The sequence below is a fragment of the Dermacentor variabilis genome, unplaced genomic scaffold, assembly GCF_050947875.1.
Source record: "Dermacentor variabilis isolate Ectoservices unplaced genomic scaffold, ASM5094787v1 scaffold_13, whole genome shotgun sequence".
NCBI classification, from domain to species: domain Eukaryota; kingdom Metazoa; phylum Arthropoda; class Arachnida; order Ixodida; family Ixodidae; genus Dermacentor; species Dermacentor variabilis.
In genome coordinates this window covers 10,484,272-10,503,988 of record NW_027460291.1, presented here as the reverse complement: position 1 = coordinate 10,503,988, position 19,717 = coordinate 10,484,272, and the positions used below count along the sequence as shown (strand labels likewise).

At 51.8% G+C, this 19,717-nt stretch overlaps 1 protein-coding gene and 1 pseudogene across 1 annotated transcript in view; one reads left to right on the top strand and one right to left on the bottom strand.

Annotated features, from left to right (window-relative positions):
- LOC142566800 (uncharacterized) overlaps positions 1-14,649 on the top strand; it is a 122,974-nt gene extending 108,325 nt beyond the window's left edge. The window contains exon 4 of the mRNA XM_075677681.1: positions 14,319-14,649. Coding sequence (XP_075533796.1) covers positions 14,319-14,501 — 183 coding nt within the window. The 3' untranslated portion in view covers positions 14,502-14,649. The remainder of the gene's footprint in view (positions 1-14,318) is intronic.
- LOC142566922 (U2 spliceosomal RNA) lies at positions 7,967-8,142 on the bottom strand (annotated as a pseudogene).
- Positions 14,650-19,717: the final 5,068 nt, after the last annotated feature.

Sequence of the window (19,717 nt, the reverse complement as noted above, 5' to 3'; positions counted from 1 at the left end):
CTCGCAGAATGCCTTCTAGTCGCACTCAAGACAGATTCGTGGGTGCAAAGCTTGTTTTCAGTCGCTCAGAATACATGAATGTCATGTTCTTCAGCTCTCCCGTGTTATCTTTTACGCGTCCTGCCGGCGCAAGCAACACTCCCGTGTTATCACTCTCGGCAATCGCTCGTCGCGTTTTCGGCAAGCGTGAGTACCGAAATAAGGTATATTTTGTTGCAGGGCTATAAAATACGTCACAAACTTGTCCCACTAAAATTCAGTACACGCAAAACTAACTATGGCCGACTTGCTTTTTTGCCAACAGCTTCACAACCCCAGGCGCGGAGAGCATGCCTCAATATGTCCCAAAAAGTTACCAAATAAATTACAATACTTTTTCGGGTCAGAGAATGCGTCACGAACTTCTACCACTGAGATTCAGTACACGCGAAACTAACTGCGGCACACAGCCGAGATGCTTTTCGCTAACTGCGCCACTACGCCCAGCGCGGCCACTGTGCTTGAAAAGTAGTCCAGACAGTAGCGAAATTAGTTACAATAATGTCTGGGGTCAGAAAAAGCGCCAAAACTTGTCCCGGTAAGATTCAGTACAAGCGAAACTGCGTCACACGGCGAAGGTGCTTTTCGTCAGAAAGCCAGGTGCGGCGAGCGTGCCCAAAAACTACCGAAATAAGCTTTAATTATGCTTGGGCTCATAGAAAGCGTGGCAAACATCCCGCAGTACGAATAATTAACTCAAATTAACTAGGCTTGGACGGCGGAGCTGTTTTTCGATAACTGCGTCACTACATAGGTTCAGTTTTGTGCAGTAAGCCTAAATGTGCTTGAAGTGCGGCGCAGACTGTCAAACAAGATTCCTCACCTTGCTGTAGTCCAGTAGTGCAGCCGTGCCGTGTAGAAATGCAGAGAAAACGCAAGAAAACGCCGGGAGCCCAAAAAACTGGCTACATCCAAAAGAGACGGGTCGCAGAGCACGCGAGCTCCACATGCGCACCCGGCCTCGCTCACTCCTGCGGCTTGTCTGGCGCATGACGTATGCACGCGCGTCTGGCGTGCCGCTAGCTTGTTGCTAGGCAACGCACGCAAAATAAGTCGCTAAGTATAAGTTTATTTGCGCGCAAAACTTTTTCACCTTTAGTGGGAAAAAATAAAAATAATAAAATGTGTGTAAGTTTATTTGACATTCTTTTTTCCTGATGCTCGCGTCAGCTAACGGATGGAGTTGAAACTAGGCGTGACGTGCTTCCTGTCGCCATTTTTTGACGAGTGTCCCTTCTTGTTGAATTTCTTTCGCAACAGCGGCGCTGTCGTGATCGCGCGGCCGGTACGCACATTGATTGCCGAGTGGCACCGCGAAGGAATCGCTGCGTGCGAGCCGTGGGCCAAGCAGGGCGCATCGGCGGGCCGACTTCTTTTTCGGGACGATGGGCGAATGGTCGAGAGAAAGGCTGGCAGGACGTCGCCCTTCGCCGCTATATGCGATGATGACCGGTCATTTCTAATGGCATCCCCTTTGAAAGGGGCGCGGCAACAAATAGTCGCTTGGCCTGGTTGAGATAATCGGCGTTTTACTACACCTATGGTAGTATAGCATACTCCCTATCTTTATATTATTTACCTTTATTAAAACCTGTATCTCTATATTGTAAGCTTACCGATACCTGTAACGGCCCCGATTTTATCCTTCTTCACCCTAAATGCACTTTTCCCGCATCTTTGAACCGCAGCGTTTATGGAAAGCGGACGTTCCCATGTACAGTCTTGGTCAAAAAACCCGCTGTCAACGGCCGGGGAGCAGCTGCGCTCCGCTATCGCGGCGCTGCCGGCGCGCGCCACTGCTCGCTTGCACCGAGGATAAAGAGGGCGAGGGAAGCATGTCTCTTGCTCTCAAGCCTCGTTTGATGACAACACTCGTGAAAAACTAGTGCGGCCAGCGCGGCGTCATTGCGACAGCGGCGAAGTGGAAGCCACCCGACCGGCTAGCCTGCCGTTTGCAGCGTATGCTTGATGAGCGGGCCGGGGTCTCTGGCGACCGCTGTCAAACGCGATATGCACAAATTTCCCAATTCCGAGTATCGGAATCATCACTTAATGTTTTCTGGGACCAAATTAAAGGAACAACGCTATGAATAAGCCTGCGCATGCTCGAACACGGGTACTTTGCGAGGGTCGTAGCTAAGATCGGGCTTCAGCAGCTGCATGATATATTAAATAATGTGTCACAATGGCATGTCGTTTTTGTAATAATGAATGTGACAAGTAGCAAATTAATCAAGATAGCATAAGCTTCAGGGTGGCACCTGCATCTCTCGACGAAATCACAGGGGGGGAACACGCCCTCAAGGCATTGAGTGTGGCGTCGTCCGTGGTTGCCCCGAACAATTGCAGCTTGTCCATGTGTTTGACTGTAAACTATCCAAGATCTCTGGTTGAAAGGACGCTACGTATAACCCATTTTTTTTAAACTGCATGTGAAGCCCCTTCTCGTAGAGACGAACGATACCTCAGTAAACTATATCCAAAATACTTTTTCCAGTGAGCCCGTGACAGCACCGCCGGTGTGGCGCCTTCACTATACGAGAATCCTATAATCTCGTGGCCCGGGTCTGCTTTACGTGATTCAAACGCGTGATGCCTAATGCAAACGGGATGAACTTACACTGGCCTCACGTGTGCATGAAAGTGGGCCCTAACGACAATGAGGCAGTATGCAGGAAGATATCAAAAAAGGCGAGGTAGTGGGCAGTTTCCGAAATGCCGAATGAAAGGGTCTAACTCAGTCGGCTACTCAGGCAGGGCAAACGTCTTGCAGTCCCGCAAATTTTTCATAATCTCACTGTGGGTTTATTTAAAGAACTTCAACGCCAAGCGCCCTCGTGTGATCGTTCCTTAATAGAGAAGTGCGGTCAACGTATTTGAAATATTGCAACGGTGGTTACAGGCCCTTTCCGAAGAGAGTTTTTCTAGTTGCAATTACTGCTTCTGGTCTTTTCTAAACGAACAATGATTGAATTGCCCGCATATTACAATAAAACCCGGAACAACGCTAGACAGCAGTGATAGATGCCAGTTTATATATTATCTTTTGTTTTCATCGCACTCAGAAACACATTCAAAAAGTTTATCTAAAAGCACAATGCGAAGGCTCTCGCCTTTTAATGTGTAGTATAAAATTGTAATAGGTAATTTCGATGATTAGGACAGTTTTTCCCAGGCAAGCGCATTTACTCGCACGAAGCGCCGTCCCACGGCGGTCGCAAGACGACCTCGCAGCTGGCAGGACTACCACTGCACCAGTTTTTCGCGAGCGCTGTTATCAAAGGATGCTTGAAAGCAAGAGACATGCTTCCCTCACCCTCTTTATCCTCGGCGCAAGCGAGCAGCGGTGCGCAGCCGCTCCCCGGCCGTTCACAGTGGGTTCAAGTTTTTTGACCAAGAGTGTGCGTGATATTGCACGCCACCAGTCGGCAGGCGAAACCGAGCGCCGCGAGGACTCGTTGAAAGGTCCTTCTGCCAGGTGTCCAGTCTTGCGCAGGGATTCCATTGATTCGCAACGGTGCCAACTACGCATACAACTTTTCAGCACGCTCTCTCGCCAGCCACCTCTCGGGCGCGTCGCACGTCGTATGCCATCTGCGTCACCTGTTTCACACCCGACGCCACTGAACGCGCTTGGAGGCCGTGCCTTAGTGCGTTCCCACGGCTTCGGCGAACGGAACGCCATCAGTTAATCACTCTGGCTCGTCACATGGAACAGAACTACAAAAAGAGAAAGCAAAAGGACACAAGGAGTGTGTGTCGTCTCCAGCTATTTGCTTGCCCTCTCTTTAGGTTATGTGCTGTGATCAATCATGTGCAAAATAACCAACAAAACTGGTGTTGACAATATAATTTTTGGGCTAGCGGCTGGTAAATGACATAACTAATGCAGTGCTACAGGGACGCTTTCTGGCCTCTTTGTAGCGCTGTACGTGCATTAGCTGTACCGTGCAGTTGACAGTACGACTCATTTGTTGCCGCACATATGTTCTCGTTTAAATAATACACAAATAGCGAGAGTTTTTTTTTTTTTTTTGCCTTCTTTAGAAGTGACACGTCACGAGTAAATGCTGCTGTCGATGGCGAAGGACCCGTTGATCTCGACACCGGTGCGCACTTTGGGCGAAGCCGCAACAAAGAAAGAGAACACACGCGGACAGAGTGGCAAGTTGTCTCAGGGGCGCTGATACGCTAATGACTCCATTACCACGCGACAACAAGGTGCGGCGTCGGATAGCGCTTCGCCTGGCGGGTGAGGGGGAGCCGCGAAAGGGGCACGACGCCAGGGGGTGCTTGTGGCGGCCTCTGCGCCTGTTCGCCGCCTGAGCCTGATTCCCCTGGCTTCATTATTTTCACCGTCTGCCGGCCGGCGGCGAAGAAAAAGCTAGAGGTACGCAGCGTGCGTGCAACGCCTTCCTCAAGGTCCCCACATGCTTGATGCATTGGAGGCAACATTGTTCGCGAGTCCGCCTCCATGCACGCAGCTTCCAGCTCGGTAGCGCTTTCGCGGCATCTGTCGCCGCTTTCGCAGCACGGAATGCAAACGGCTTTCGCGTGTTCGAGGCTCAGACCGCATCGTTGTTTTACGATAATGGAGACAGGCATTTACGGGAACCCGACGAAGTCGCGTCCAGTTGGCTTGTCGGCTCGGAATCCGCTCGTCGAGTTCGTGTGAAAGCTATAGTGGGTCAGGCCGAGCGACCGTCGAGGCGACTTCTGTCGAACCGCCTGCAACAGCTGGTTTGATCGACTCACCCAAAACGACGGCCAAGATGTATGCACAAGCGGTCAGGTCGAGCAGCTGAACTTCCGACTCTGTCCGCTCGGGTCGAGTTAATGACGCTCACACGTGGAGAGGCGCAATCCAATGCGACGCGACTTTGATTACACGCTGTTACGGGGCCGAGCTGGGCAGTAACATCGTAGCACACGGCCGCGCCTCCTTGTGTCGGCTGGTTAACTTTGTAACGAAATTACATAGTTTCGAATGAACAGCAATCAATACAAAGCCAGGCGCAGGGAGTTGCTCTATCATGAACTCCGCAAAGAAACGTGTTTGTTCATTAACTGGATCAGGCGCTGTCACTAAGTCTCCGTACATACCGACGGGATGCGAACGTTTCTTTTTTTTTTTTTTTGAGCGTCTTGTAGTCGCAAATTTGTTTTCTTTCTCCATCGTAGGCGGGCGAACATAGAGAAGTGCAGCATATCACCTCAAACACAACGGGTACGTTCGATTCGCCTGCACCACTTGAACCAGTTCGCGAGGTGCTGCACCCTGCCATTCGTTTATTCAGCGGTGCAGCAATGGCGCCCGCAGAACCACGACGTTCGTTTCAAAAGGTGCAAGGCTGGTTCATGATTTTGCTGCACCCGCTCCACTGTCGGTGCCGACTTTGTGCAGGCATACATGTGCGAAGCAGCGGCGCAGCAGACAACGCAGCACGTGGGCGCGAGCACCGTTAAAACCCCGCTTACGCACGTCTGATGTATCTACGAAACTGTGGTGTGTATTTACGCCCCAGAAACCGACCATACCTGCAGTTCAGGACCTCTCAAACTTACGCATTCCGTGCACGTTAGTCTGACATAGCATAACGCCTACACCGCGTCTGCACCTTTGCATTCGTTTCGAGTGTTTCGCTGGGCCTGCACCTCCGGAATCGAGCTGCCGAGTTTCTGAACTTCTCGTGAACCGCCGTGAACTGGTTCGCAGTGGTGCAGGCGAATCGAACATAAGCACACGTGAAGACAGACTGTCCTGTTCCCGAGCTCCGAGGCAACGGGAATGCGGCAGCACTGCGCGGCCAAGTATATATAGCGCTTATGTGCGTGCGTGCGCATCGCCCGTGGCACACGGCGTGTGGACGTCCCAAAAGCTTGCGAGAACTTGGCGAATTATGCGTTTGTGCGACTTCCGGACGGTGTTAGGGGCAGTCAGGTGACTTCCGCCAATAAACCAAGAGCGCTGCCGTGGGGAAGATTGCATCATTTCGCCGTGCGCCTCACGGCGAAGCTGGCACCGGCGACCGCTGTGCTCATTGTGCGCTGACAGCTGAGGTGCTGGGCGGGCGGGTAACTATGAATAGTCGCGTGATACTGCGAACTGTCGCGCACGCGTCGATCAGGTTCGTTCCCGCGATGACTGCCTGCACCTCGGCGTGGTCAGCGACATGAGCGCACAGTTTGATATAGACCGCGTTGCGGCTTGGAGACGCACTTTCCTGGTCACTGGAATGGCAGCGGGTGTTCGACGCTCGTTGGTCATGTGTACTTCATCAGCGCGTTACCGGAGTGCCGGTGGCGGACGGCCATTTCCTCGGAAGTATTTATGAGGACGTTGTATCGGTGGCGCTCTCGAATGATGCGTTCATTTTCTCTTTTCAGCGATGGCGCGAGTCGTGGGTGACGCACCGGTGTGACGTTTACCATTGAAGCTGCATGAGCTCGGACCGGGTGTTTTCTTTCTTTTTTGATCGCGAGAACGAGTCATCTATAGTTCTAGCCTTTGGGTACATCGCCTATGCCAAGAGGTTCCTTATTGGCCCCATTAGAAGAGAGCCAAGTGCAAAAAATGAGAGCGTGATAAATACATACAGAGAGAGATAGAGCGCGAAAGCGACGAAAATGGCGTGTGGTGCTTTAATTCATAGCCTGTAGATTTTCAGCCCATCTTCTTTGCCAGCTCGAGCTGTGCGGACCTCGTATGTTGCCTATCTCTCGAAGCTGCCTTGCATCGAGCAGCCGACATTTTACAGCGAAGCTATATATGGCTAGTTTCCAACGGATTGATGTCCGTAGACCAAAATCCGTGGGCTGATCCCGAAGATACGCTCTAACAAAAATTCCGGGGAAAACGGGAGTAACTGGGCAGTTAGTCCTAAAAAGGGCGTTTTCGCCCCTCAAGGCACCAACTGCATGAATGTGCGTGCCGTGTGCAAACTTCGGAGAGTAAGTACTGGTCGGAAAGAGAGCAACGGGAGGACGAACGGCAACGGTTACTCCCGATGCACTCCGCTCTTTTCGTCGGTGTCGTGGAGCGATGCGGCGAAAACGGTATTGTCTACAAATCGTGAATAGTTTGAGTTTCGTGCACTGTCTATTGAACTACATGCAAAAGCAGCAATTTGCCTCGAGGAAGTTGCGTGAAATTTAAAGCTTGAATGTGAACAGCCATGCCCTTCGTGCGCATACCATAAGTGAGCGATAGTCATTAAACGCGCAAGTCATTAATAAACGGCTAGATTTTCTTCGCCAATAGTACCTAAGTTCCTTCCGTTCCAAGAAGGTTAGGAACTTAACTGAAGCGATGTGTAGCTCAAACAGGACACGCTAAGCGCCAGAGAAATTGGCCTTCTCTGTCGTCTTCAGTGCCCCGTTTGAGCTCGCTGCACGCATGCATCGCGTAGGGCCTCAGTTTAAATCACCCTAAGAATGCGCGGGCAGATTTCTTTTCGCAGTCGCTTATGATGGCTGCAAGTACACTCAACGTTAGTCTATCCCCGCATAGCATACACACAAAATGCCGAGTCGCTCTTATATTGCCGCACCTGCCTTCCGATGCTTAACCTTCTCTCCATATCCTGTCCTGTCAACCAACCTGCCGTGATGAAGTGGTTAGAACACCTCACTTGTGAACGCGAGGACGTGAGTGCGAATCCCACTTTCGGGCGCCTTTTTTTCTTTTTTTTCCAGCTCACTAATTTTTTTATCACTGTATAACTGCCCAATTTCATTAACTCCACTTTTGCGGAACATCGGAAGGAATGACCGTTACTCCCTTGAGGAGCACCGGAAAAGGACAACTGTTAGTCCTCAAAGGAGTAACCGCATGGGGAGTAACAGTTCATCCCCTCGCACTTACCCCCTAAGGGGAGGAATCGTTGTGAGATCAGTTCCTCCCCTAAAGGAGTAACCTCAATACCCCATTTACTGCTTTTCTTCTTAGAGTGTAATGCAATACCGGGCCGACCCGCGGCGGAGTTGAAGCATGCTTCAAGCACTCCGCCAACTTGCAAAAATCAGTTTGATAACTTGGGTCCAAATACAACCTGTGGCATATATTAAGCGGATAAGAACAGATACTACACCCGCCATATCTACGTTCGCAGCGCCCTCTCTTTGTCGGCGTTCCAAGCGCCTGCGTACCTCCATCCGCTCTTCTGTGGTGGCGGTCCCGTCGAAACGTCACGCGTGTCTAGTTTCCTCCGGCTCGTCGGGGCGGAGCTCCCGTCGTCCACGCGAATGTGCATAAAAGTCCCGCTAAATGAGCCCGCCCCTGTGTTCAGAATTTCGTGTCACCTCTGTGTCGTATGCTAAACAGCTTCGCTGGTCATGCACCTTCTCAGAGTGGAGTGGCTCATGATTTTTGTAATCCTTAGGCGGTTTAATTTCTTTGTTCTTTAGGCGGCCATTCCGGCAGCGTATCATGGGGAGAACGTGCGCCTCACGTTACTTGGCATGTGTCGCATCGCGTTGTGCAACTCCGACGCCATTTTCCAATGCCCACGCGTATTGCGGCTCTTATGCGAATGCTTTGTTTGTGCCCACGAAAGCGCCGTCGCTCTGCGAACGCTTGCAGCGCTGTTTGCAAAGAATGTGCGAGCCAGATAAAAGAGGCACTGCTCATTTGCTGTGTAATGGTAAATGGCCACCGCACACCGCCTTTTTCACGTGGCATCTCTTCTTGCAACGGCGTAGAGCAGATGTGCGTGCGGCAAGAACTCGAGGCTTGCACCGTGCCAACATGCGTTTGTGCTCCCCCCGCCGCACATCCAACAAAGGGCTGGAATGTGGCAGACGAGCGCGCCTTGTGCGTCTCTCTTGGTTCGCGTTTCTTCCTGCACTGCGACCCCTCTTTGACCCGAGTCACTACTGAGCGCGGTCTACTGAGCGCACATCCCGGAAAGTATCTTGGCTAAAGAACTCTCGTTACTCCGTGGCGGCCGTGTACGTAACCGTTGCGAGAGCGAAATGGATTCGGCCCGTTACAGCTGCGCGCCGCCCACGCCGGGCGTCGGCTACGAACGAGTCAATCGTTTTTCCGGACACGTTGCGCGCGGGCTGCTCGCGGCCCGCGCGCGACAAGTCGGGACGCGGCGTCTCGGTTTCTCTCCCCGTCTCCCTCCCAGCGGCAGCGCCACTTCGCGCTGCCAGGCACGCGGGCGAGCTGAGCCGCTGCCTGTTGCTGATGCGGACCCAGTAGTGTTCTGAAAGGGTGTGAAAGTGTACGGACTGGTACTCCATTTTTCCGCCTTTGTGATTCATTAGTAGCTTGCATGCATGCCTCATATACATTCCCATGGGGACCTTGACGCAAGCGTCCCTTTCCGTACCTATGCCGTATTGTCCTGTCTTGCCTTGTCCGAAAATAACGCTAGAGGCGTGAGCACAGAAAACTGGGCGAGTTGGCATATGTTGACCGCTGTGAGCTGTAGCGCAAAAAAAAGACGCAGAACGAGACACACACGATTGGTACCAGTGATCCTGTCAAGTTCTGTGGCGACAGCTGCACTCGCACCTTTCCCTCCCCTTGCCTTCTCCACCACATTCATCCCTCCATTTACGTTTCTCTCTCTTGCAAATTGTGCGTCTCTCCCAAAGCAGACTTAAACCACATCATGGGGGGGTGCCCCAAGCACACGCTTCCCCCTTTCCTCAAGCAATTATTATTAGTGAGGAGCACTGGGAGGCTGCCTTGCGCAGCTCGAGGCCCGACCTTCAGGAGACCATCCTGGAGTGGGCTGAGAGGATGGAGGAGGCACACTTCAAGTAGTCCCCCACCCCTCTATCCCGTTGGCCCCTTCCCTTTAAGGAGGGATCAATAAATGTTTTCGTCATCGTCATCATCTCCTTCTCGTGCTCCGCCATGTTGCCCTACCGGCATGAGAAGTTGATGCGGCTGAGGCAGTGACTCAAATTACGGTTCGTAATCTTCAATCTTATTTGGGGGAGGAAGACTCAATTCGCGGAATATTAAAAAAAAAAAAAGCAATCGAATGAATTCCGCGGCGCCCGCGGAATAAGAATCCGAGCTCGTGGCCGTGAGGGAAGCCAGAGTCACACTCGCTCTGCCAGAACATCAATGCCCACTGCGCCTTCTGTACACGTTCCCACCACGTACGTCGCTGCCCCGGCGCGGCCTGACGAATCCAAAGGCTGGTTTCGAATAAGCGTATCTTTGTAAATAATAGACATACATAAGCGCGACCGCATAGCACATTGTGCGAACATTAGCAAAACGCGCCGCAATAATGCAGCCAGGTATAATATGTGCGTAGGGCGTGGTCTGGCTGGAAGAGAACGTAGCTGGCCCTGCACTATTTTACGATGCCCCTAGCTGGCTATAGAGCGAGGACGTTTCCTTGCGGCGAATATTTCTCGTCCGATTTAACTTTTAATCTCTTTTAATGGGACATTACCGTGCTCAGTGTCTCATAAACATTTCCTTACATGGGACGCACTCACTAGTAGTGTTTTCTAGGAACACGTTGTGCTTTCTTATTTTTTTGTTCTTTTTTTTCTGGCAATATTTACTTATTGCTCGACTGAACACACATAGTCCTTTCACAATGTCAAAGAAAGGCACTGCATCTTAACTCGCCTGTCTCAATCGCCCTGGAGAATTCGCTTGTGCAGTCTCTTTTTGTTTTGTGCATTTTCCTAGAACAGCAAGGCGCCAGCGTCCAGGAGCCTTCGTAATGGGACAAAAAAAAAAGAAGGCAATGCGCTGTCACCTTCGCGCCGAGAATTGTTATTCATTGCTCTTTATGTTGTCGCAGAAAGCGCGAGACGTGGCTACCTTTTGTTTTTGCTTCATTGCTGATCTTTGTAGGATTTCCTATGACTGTTCAAGGAGTTGTGCCTGCCGCGCTTTGCAGTCCAATGGTTTTGCGAAATCGCCTATGCATTTACTGTATAATTCTGAAACCAGCCTGCTCTTCGCTTTCCCTTTCCTGTTAACTGTGTATATGTGTTCAAAACAAATAATAATAATAATAATAATAATAATAATAATAATAATAATAATAATAATAATAATAAGGGGAAGCAGTTTCGTCTGCCCCTCGCCTTATCGCAGTGCATTTGCTGGGTGAATGTTGAACTGGACGTCGTTAAATTTTGCTCTGGCGATATCAGTCTGGCGTTATGCATTGTTGCGTACTCCAGGGTAGCGTATCGTACTGCTGCCGAGAAGTAGCGGCGCCTGCCTATCGAAGCTCGACCGACGTTACTCATTGAGTAGCGTGGCGTTGTCGGCGGGCTGCAGGCATCCGGTAGACCATGGCGACCATGCAAGGGCGAGACTATTTCTAGTGCGAAACTTGCAGGGTTTATTCAAAGGTAGACGAAAGAAAATGAGAAGAGCATGAAGTGATCAAAAGTAAATTTCGGAGCCCCTTAAATAGGCTCGCGACAATCGTGGGCGGGATCTTGCTTCCGTCGACGTCACGTGACCGGCACAGAAAGAGGACCCCTCCTCCTCTGGTTATACCGAGCCTGCTGAAAGGAGGAGGTCGTCACACCTCCTGGAATTATAGACGCCTGTCCGTCTCTTCTGCGCGTTGCGGGTTCGTGGAAGTTCTCCTCTAGGTCCAATTCGAGGAAAGGGCCTCTGTAAACTCACACACACACACACACACACACACACACACACACACACACACACACACACACACACACACACACACACACACACACACACACACACACACACACACACACACACACACACACAGAGAGAGAGAGAGAGACAAAAGGCCTGTACACTGCGGGGCTTCCGGCAGACAGGCAGACACTCGAAATGGTCATGATGAATTAGGAAGTCACGCCTCATTTCGACAATGCAGGGTGAGAGATGTCGGTTGAAATTCCTTTCAACATGTGGTGCCAGACGCCAACTCCAACAGCATCCAGCCAACGATTAGCCAGTGCGTCAGACCACTCGTTGTCGTCGCTGGGGGAATCCCCGGCCTGTATTCCGTTCGCCTCTCGCTCCGGTAAGGTTCGGGGCGTATCTCTGTATTAACCAGAGTCTTCTAATGCTCATGATTATTTCTCGTCGCCTTCTTCTTAGGCTTCGCAGAATGAATCCAATTGGAACGGTGAGTGAGCCAACGTCTTACAAGCACCTTCGTCCACTTACCAGAGTTTGCCCTCGCTCGCGGTCCCAGTCGCACCGTTAGTTCCTCTGTGAGCCTCCCGTTCACAGGCTTTGCTGGGACCGTGATTACACGATCACGCTGACCGCTTTGCATCTGCCCTACGGCTGTTGCGGATCAGGCAAGAGTGCAGTGTGCCACGCTTTGCGCTGGTCCTGCGAGCTGGTCTGATGGGCGTGCGCGGTCCACGTTCCTGAACAGGCTCTCTTCTTTGCCCCTCTCTTCGCTTACAGGCCTGAATAGCAAACTGCACTCCCTTCTAGTTAACCTCCTTGCTGTTCGCCTGTCTCAGTTTCTCCTTGCGCTTTTACGTTGACTACTGCTTCTACAGAGAAAGGGAAAGAGAGATAACGAAAAGAAAGCACTGAGGTTGACGAGCCCGGTTGGCTGGCATGGTGAAGGGGACCCGACGAAAGAAGGCTGAGCATGGAGTCAGTGCGCCCATATACGCACAGGAGCAGTTCACCAGCGCGCGAAAAACGGTCGTGGAGTCCGGATGACTGAAGAAGCGCATTAGCGCTCCAGCCGCCTTCTGCAACGGCTCAGATATGTTAATGCCCGGAGGGGTGACTATATGAGCACACTGATTAATGTTTCAACGCGTATCTTTCTTTCTTTGTATATCTCTGGCGTATATTCGGCCCACTGGATTAGACGTTGTTATGCTAGTGTGCGCCTCTTTATGTTTAAAAATTTGTTACTACTGTAAGCCTCTACAGGTTCTTACAGGAGTAGGAAAAAAATAAAAAGTGCAGGTTGCTAATAATACATCATAAGAAAAAAGGAGAAATAATGACGCCAACATAAACAAGAAATCGAAAACAGCGCAGACTAACAGGATTAGAGAGTTCGGAATAAGAAGCGCGAGTGGCGCACGCATGACAAACGTATCCGCCTTGCGGCATACGTAGTTTTATTCAGCTGCAAGAACTATTACAACCCGTGCGCACGCAGCGCGCAGCGTCGATGAAGTAATGCTCAAGTGTGCTCCATCATGTAGGAAAAGAATGCCAGAGGCGCAAGTAACGTGGCAAATGTACTGCTCGTGAGACTGCAATACGTATGCTCTTCGCAATGTGGCAAAGCACGCGTGCGGCTCCACGAAGAAAGGCATTCACAGAAGCGCCTCAGTGACTGCACACGTCCGTGCAATGTGCGAAACTGGCACTCGCCGGCGTCAGCACAATGGGTCACTGCGAAGACACAGCAGGCCCCTGGAATTTCCTTTGGCGACAGGGTTAACATAATTAGACAAGTGGTCCTACACGTCAAGTAAGTGGGTGTCGCGCCCAGACGTATTCTCCGTCGCAGCCTTTGGGTGCGCAAACTTTATGGATGACGGCAGCGCTCGATATCTTTTCAGCGGCGCTCACACCGTGCTCGAGAAAGCTGTTGCAATTCTGCAGCGTTTAAGACGGCATTCGTTGTATAGCTGGCTTGTAGAGTTCCATACGAAACTTTCGCATGCGAAACTAATACATAAGCTGAAATTAACCGGCATTCCCTGCTACTTAGTGAAATGGGTTGAAGCATACTTGCATAGCAGAAAACAATTTGTTGTAGTGGATGAGTGTGCGTCTGATATGCTCCCTGTTTCTTCCGGTGTGCCCCTTTCCCCGGCCTATGAATGACCATAAAACAATAATGAAAATCAGAGCACGTGAGAAGTCAACACGAGCCCTCTTTTGAAAAGTATTCTTATTTGTGCATGTCGCACATTATTCGGCGTTAAGATCAAGCGTTCGTAGTTGCCATGAAGGTTATTTTCTGAGTGGGCCTTCTTGGTGCCGGTGGCGAAGGATTGTCACGTGCCACCAACCCAGTGCGTCGTGAGCACGGGCGACACGGAGCGCTCAATGACCGGTGGGAGATGTTTAGACGCGCTGCGTGCGATTGCCGGCTGTGGTGGCGCGCGGGTTTGTCTCGCCGCTTCTTCGACGGGAAAGGACACGAACAAATATCAACAGTTTTGCTGCCAGACGGAACGCTTCTCGGTGTTGGCTTTGTCGCAGTTTTGTGTCACCAGGCATACGCGCAGCCACCCAATATCCACCCATACACACACGCCCAAACATGCATTGTTTTGCTGGCGAGTGATGACCGCATCTTGTCTTGCAGGTGAAGGTGTGGTTCCAGAACCGGCGGACCAAGCACAAGCGCCAGAAGCAGGAGGAGGAGCACTCGACGTCCCACGGAGGCTCGGACTGCAAGGCGCCCGCATCGCCGAGGCCGCCGGCCGCGCTCTCGCCCGACATCCAGATGGACGACTCGAGCTCCGACTCGACGCAGCCGCTGTCGTGACAGCCCGCCATGCCAGAGCACGTGCCGCGCGGACTGTGCTCCCCGTGCGGACCGTACGCCGGGCCGGTCGCCGCGTTGTGGACGCTGGGGCCGCCGCCAGTGTGAGCGCCCTTCAGACGGTGCGCGCGCTTCGCTGTCCGCGACGGCGCCGGGCTTCACCGACATACAGGAACCACGGCCTCTCGGCGGAGCGTTGTGCAATGAGGCTCGCGCGGATTTCCTTCTCGGTGAATGGCATGTATGGCGAGCGAAAACAAAACGACACTGGCCCGTTGGCGCCTTTTGACCGAGAAGAGCTGGTTGCCCGGGCTAAAGCGCCGCATTTCGACCATAGCCGCCACGCACGCATGAAAGACTTAATCAGTGAACGCAGAAGAAAAAAAAAGGGGGCCAAGAACGATGAAGCAAGAGGTGCAGCGCGGTCTTGGCTTGACAAGCTCAGTACGGGTCCTGTGCTTCGATATGGCATTATGACTGAAGCGGGCGTCATTCGCGTAGTTCCTGAGCTTCGCGTAATTAACGTCGGCCTCTACCGCTGGGCACCCCGTGTGCGTGTCGGTGCGACCGCGCTTTGTCGCAGCTGCAGACGCATAAAGGCGTCGGCCTGCGCATCCCGCGTGCCCATTTAGGTGTGCTCTTAGGCGAGTTCTCGGGCTCGCTGTCTTCATGGTAGGCTGTATTCAAACTCTTCATGTTCGGCAGGTAAACGAAGCACTCTTCGCCATACTGCACTTCGCGCTGAGGAAATCAGGCTTTTCCTTAAATTTTGGTCGCAGCAACCTTGGTCAACTGAAAGCCGCCTCTGCTTGGGCATCTGCTGCGGGAGGCTTGGCGTTGATCCAGTTGCAAAAATTAGCGCGGCACGGACTGTTCCTTGGCGGTCTCGCTCATTTCTGGTTGTAATCTTGCACTGCACGCAACGTGCATATGCGCTCGAAGGCATGCAAACGTGCTTAACGGCCGCCTTGGGCTGGCTTCTCGTCGCTCCTATAGCAAGGATCAACGTATATAAGAATCTGTATGCTGTTGTGCCTCTGATTTCGTTTATTTTACTCTCACTGATTCATTTCACACATCGGCACATCTAAATTAGAAGAAAGGAAACAAGCGAAGGCATAATACATGAGGGAGGACATTCAGCCTGTTACTCGCTGTTTAATTATTTTCTTCATGTATTTTCGTAATGGAGGACAGCTTCGTATGCGTCGCGCTCCGGACCCTGCGTCGACGTTGCACTTGACAAATAACCGCACAGAAATTCATGAACGTAGGTCCCTTCTTGGTGAACAAGCTCGTTTTTTTTAAAACCGGGTCGTGTTAAGAGCCGCCCGGTTTTCTGCGGCATATGCCGTCGCACGCGCCGTCGAATGGGGCGCATGGCGACGAGAAAGGCGGGCTGCGGTGCACTTGTGAGCGACCGACGGGGCCTTTCGCCGGCAGATTCGCCGGACCTGCGAGCGCCGACCGAAGGTGGCCGCGACGTGCCAGGACTGAGCGCGTTCGGACACGCTGACATCTCGACGTGTGTGTGTGTCTTCACCCATGTGTGCGTGCGTGTGGCGTCCATCGTACATTCATGTTCGTTCGAAAGCCCTGTGTACAGAATCGTGTTCTTTGAGTTTTGTTTCCTTTGTACTCCTTCTTCATTCTCGCTTCTTCAACACCTCTTCTATTTTTCTTCTTGCGCACCACTTGCTCGAGCCTTTGTTCACGCCATGATTGCGTTCTGTCTGCTAAAGGCACCCACACTCATCAACAGCACTTGAAGGAAAGGCTAACCGTTGCCTCTGAAACCAAAGAAGCCTTTCTTTCTTTCTTTTTTAATTTTCAGAGGCTGACTCGATACTTTCTCACCATCGGGCACAATGCGCCTCGATCGACCCACAGTGTGGTCGAGCAACGTGAGCGCTTTGTGCAGCGTGGAGCTTTAACGTTAAAATGAAAATACTCATGCGAAACGAAATTGAAAAGGAGCGAGAGAAGATGGTAAGGTATGAGTCTGCGACTTGGGAATTGACGCAGTTTGGCGTTTCAGGCAACATAGCCCACCCATCCCTTGCCACCAGTTTTGATAAGCCAGCGTCATGAGTGTTTTTCTCAACTGCATTGAGTGTTCGCGTTGACTTTGCGTGGGCTGAAGGTTGTCAACGACTAAGCAGGACCTGATTTCGCAGTAGTAGAGGGCGCTAGATCACAAGAAAGACGGCATTGGCTGTGACGCGCAGTTCCATGGCGTGTCACTGTTTTTTCACAGCCGCAAGCGTGGCGCGCCCGTTTGCAGCGATTGACTTGGAGCTGCTCAGTGTGCATCCTAAGAGCACTGCATCTTTTAAGAATACCCGGTTTTACGTCACTTGGCGGACACGTAGTGTCCTTCGGCAGCTGCTGTCAAGATTTATTAATAAGAAGAAAGAATGTAAGCGTTCCTTAGTGGAACGTCTCCGTTCTGCACCAATTCTGGAAATGAAGTTGATGGACACAGTATTTGCGCGTCATTACTTTGCACCCTTTCAAATACAAGAGTGCGCGTTAGTGCTCCCAGTGCTCTTCGAAAGGTCTTGATGAACTTTCGCTGCGACTTTGCCCAGATGGGTTCGATTTCCGTGCCTGACACATGCATCGGAAATACGAGCGAAAAAGAAATGTCCTGCCGAGTGAAGCGCTTCGTAAGAACTTGTGTTGAATCTGTACATATACGACACACTATTTGTTTTAGGTGCGTGCGTGCTTTTCTTTCTGTATTGTTTAAAGTGTAAATACGGTCGATGTAATTTATAACATGCGAAAAAGGGATTCTCATTAAAGAAGAAATGTGCATCAATTGACCTTGTTGTCAGTTTGAATTTCTTACGATATCTGTTTTTGTTTTCTCACTGCGCACTGTTCATGCGTACAGTGGGCACCTTGCATGCATGAAAACATTTGTATCGCGAGATTCACAGAGCCACAGGTCGAGGCTGCGAGCGCGGACAAGCCTCTGCAGTTCTTACGACCAGCTGTTTGTAAGGTGCGGTACACAGCTTGTGTACGACGCCACCGGTATAGCATGGAAGAGTTGCTGATGCACGTTTACACTGTACCGCTTCCGCCTAACCGCTGGCGCTAGAAACCTCTGAGGCGGAAGAACGAGTTGGCCTCCTTTACGCAGAACTCTCGAATATGGGCACGGCGACTGTATAGGCACGCGCATGAATGAGCTGCGGGTATGCAGATCTTTCAACAAAGGCGAATCTGTAGCCACACTGTGTGCGCCACCCTGTAGCCAAGGGTAGCGCACATGCTCACAAGAGCGAAGGCAACAATAGTCGTCTCTCACGCACTTCCAGCTAGAGGACCACCGCAGTCACAACACGCCTATGCTCACGAGTACAACGCCTGCCAAAGTGCAGTCGCGAATGCCGCCATACATTTGACTGTCGGCACGAAATGTATCTGTAGCCGTTATCCCGGGCTTCCCGTCTTAAGAGAACAAAAGGCAGCATGCGATTATTTTGCAAATCGAGCGCAGCGCCGTTGAGTGACACGCCATTACTGTGGCCGTTGTACAGAACTCTGGAATGCGACCTCTCAGATGAAATCGGACCCATTACACAAGTTTAAGAGTTTCAACTTTGAAATGAGCACGTATATTTATGTCAAGGACTGGCAAGAGCATTTCATCTCAATGTAAGATGCCGGTCAGAGGTTAGTCTGGTGAAATGCTCGTGATTATTTAGGGAACCCTGTCACTCTTTATGAGTTCGAACTCGTTCGTGTATTCCAACCCTCTATTCGAAACGCGCGATCTCTCCATTCAAGCCTGCACTTTGACATGTCGCAGCTGTAAAACGAGAGTCTGCCGTCACGCCTGTAGACGCGCACATTGTGCTTAAAGTAAACATCATGTTTATGCTCACTTTCATTACACCGGCCCACAAGAAACTATCACGTCGGAACAAGCAGTTCTTAAGCCCGGGATGCGTGGAGCGGAATACCGGCGTCCAGGCGACGAAATGCGCCCAGCGGCGAACGCTCGGCCCTCGGCGTCCAAAAATTTGACTTCCGCCGGCTACCCGGTCGCGTTTTTACAATTGCTAGTAGCTACAGCGGGTCGTGGCGTTTCTCAGGGCGCTCGACGTTTCTGCGCAGGCGCGAGTAAGAGTGGGTGCGAAAGAGAAATTCTGGGGGCCTTTTCTCCTTGAATATGGGAGTGTACCTAGGCACAACGGAGGAGTTTTCTTAGCGCGTGTTGTACGCGTTCGTCCCCTAGACATGCCGGCATTGCGGAGTGCGGTCGAGTTGCTCCGCCGTTGTCTGCCCGCGTGGTGAGCCATTGGGCATGGACGCCCAATTTGGTGATCGCTGTGTCTGAAGGGGCAAGGTTCTGACTAGTGGTGTATAAGTCGGGGTCACTTTTTTAGTCGCTACGATAGATTGACTTTTTTACAAGCACTGCTCCAAGAGGGCACATGTAACCGGCAAACGGAGGCCTCAGGAGATCACCTGAGGGTATGTTAAAGCAGGCGGCGCAGGCTCTCCAGGGCAGCCAAGCGGTAGTGGGGGGATCTAAGCTGGAAGTAGGGCGGCTTGTTGGTTCGGGCCGTGGAGGCCGAAGCGTGCCACGGGGTGTTCGCATAAAAAATTGGCTGTCCGCTATCGCGGACAGCCGATCGTATGCTCCCCTGGCACGGGCAGGCCTCGGCGAGCCCCAACCCACGGACCAATCCCCGGCTTCCAGCTTTGATGTCCTCGTTGCCGTTTTGACGTCCTGGAGGGGCCGCCAATAATGCGAAATAATGACACGTTGTTTTAATCAGTAAAAAAACGCGATTGAATAAATATGATTACGTCCGGCCTCCGACTTCGGATGCTAATTTCAAGACTACCGCCCCCCGCGACTTCTGCCGGCACGCTTAGGGACAAACGCATACAGCACGCGTTAAGAAACCTTCTCCGTTGTGGCTAGGCAGACGCACATATTGAAGGGGCAAAGGCCCCCAGATTTTCTCGCGCACGCTCTTACTCGCGCCTGCGCAGAAACGTCGAGCGCCGTAAAAGACGCCACGCCCCGCTGTACCAACTAGCAATCGGAAATATGCCGGCTACCCGGTCCGATCGGAAAAACGCCGCCCGGAGAAAATCGCCGTCGGAAGTGACGGGAGCGCCTCGCGCGCTCACCAGGCGTCGCGACTGTCAGTCTCCCTCCGACTTCCGGCGGCTGGTTGGCTTTTGTCTAT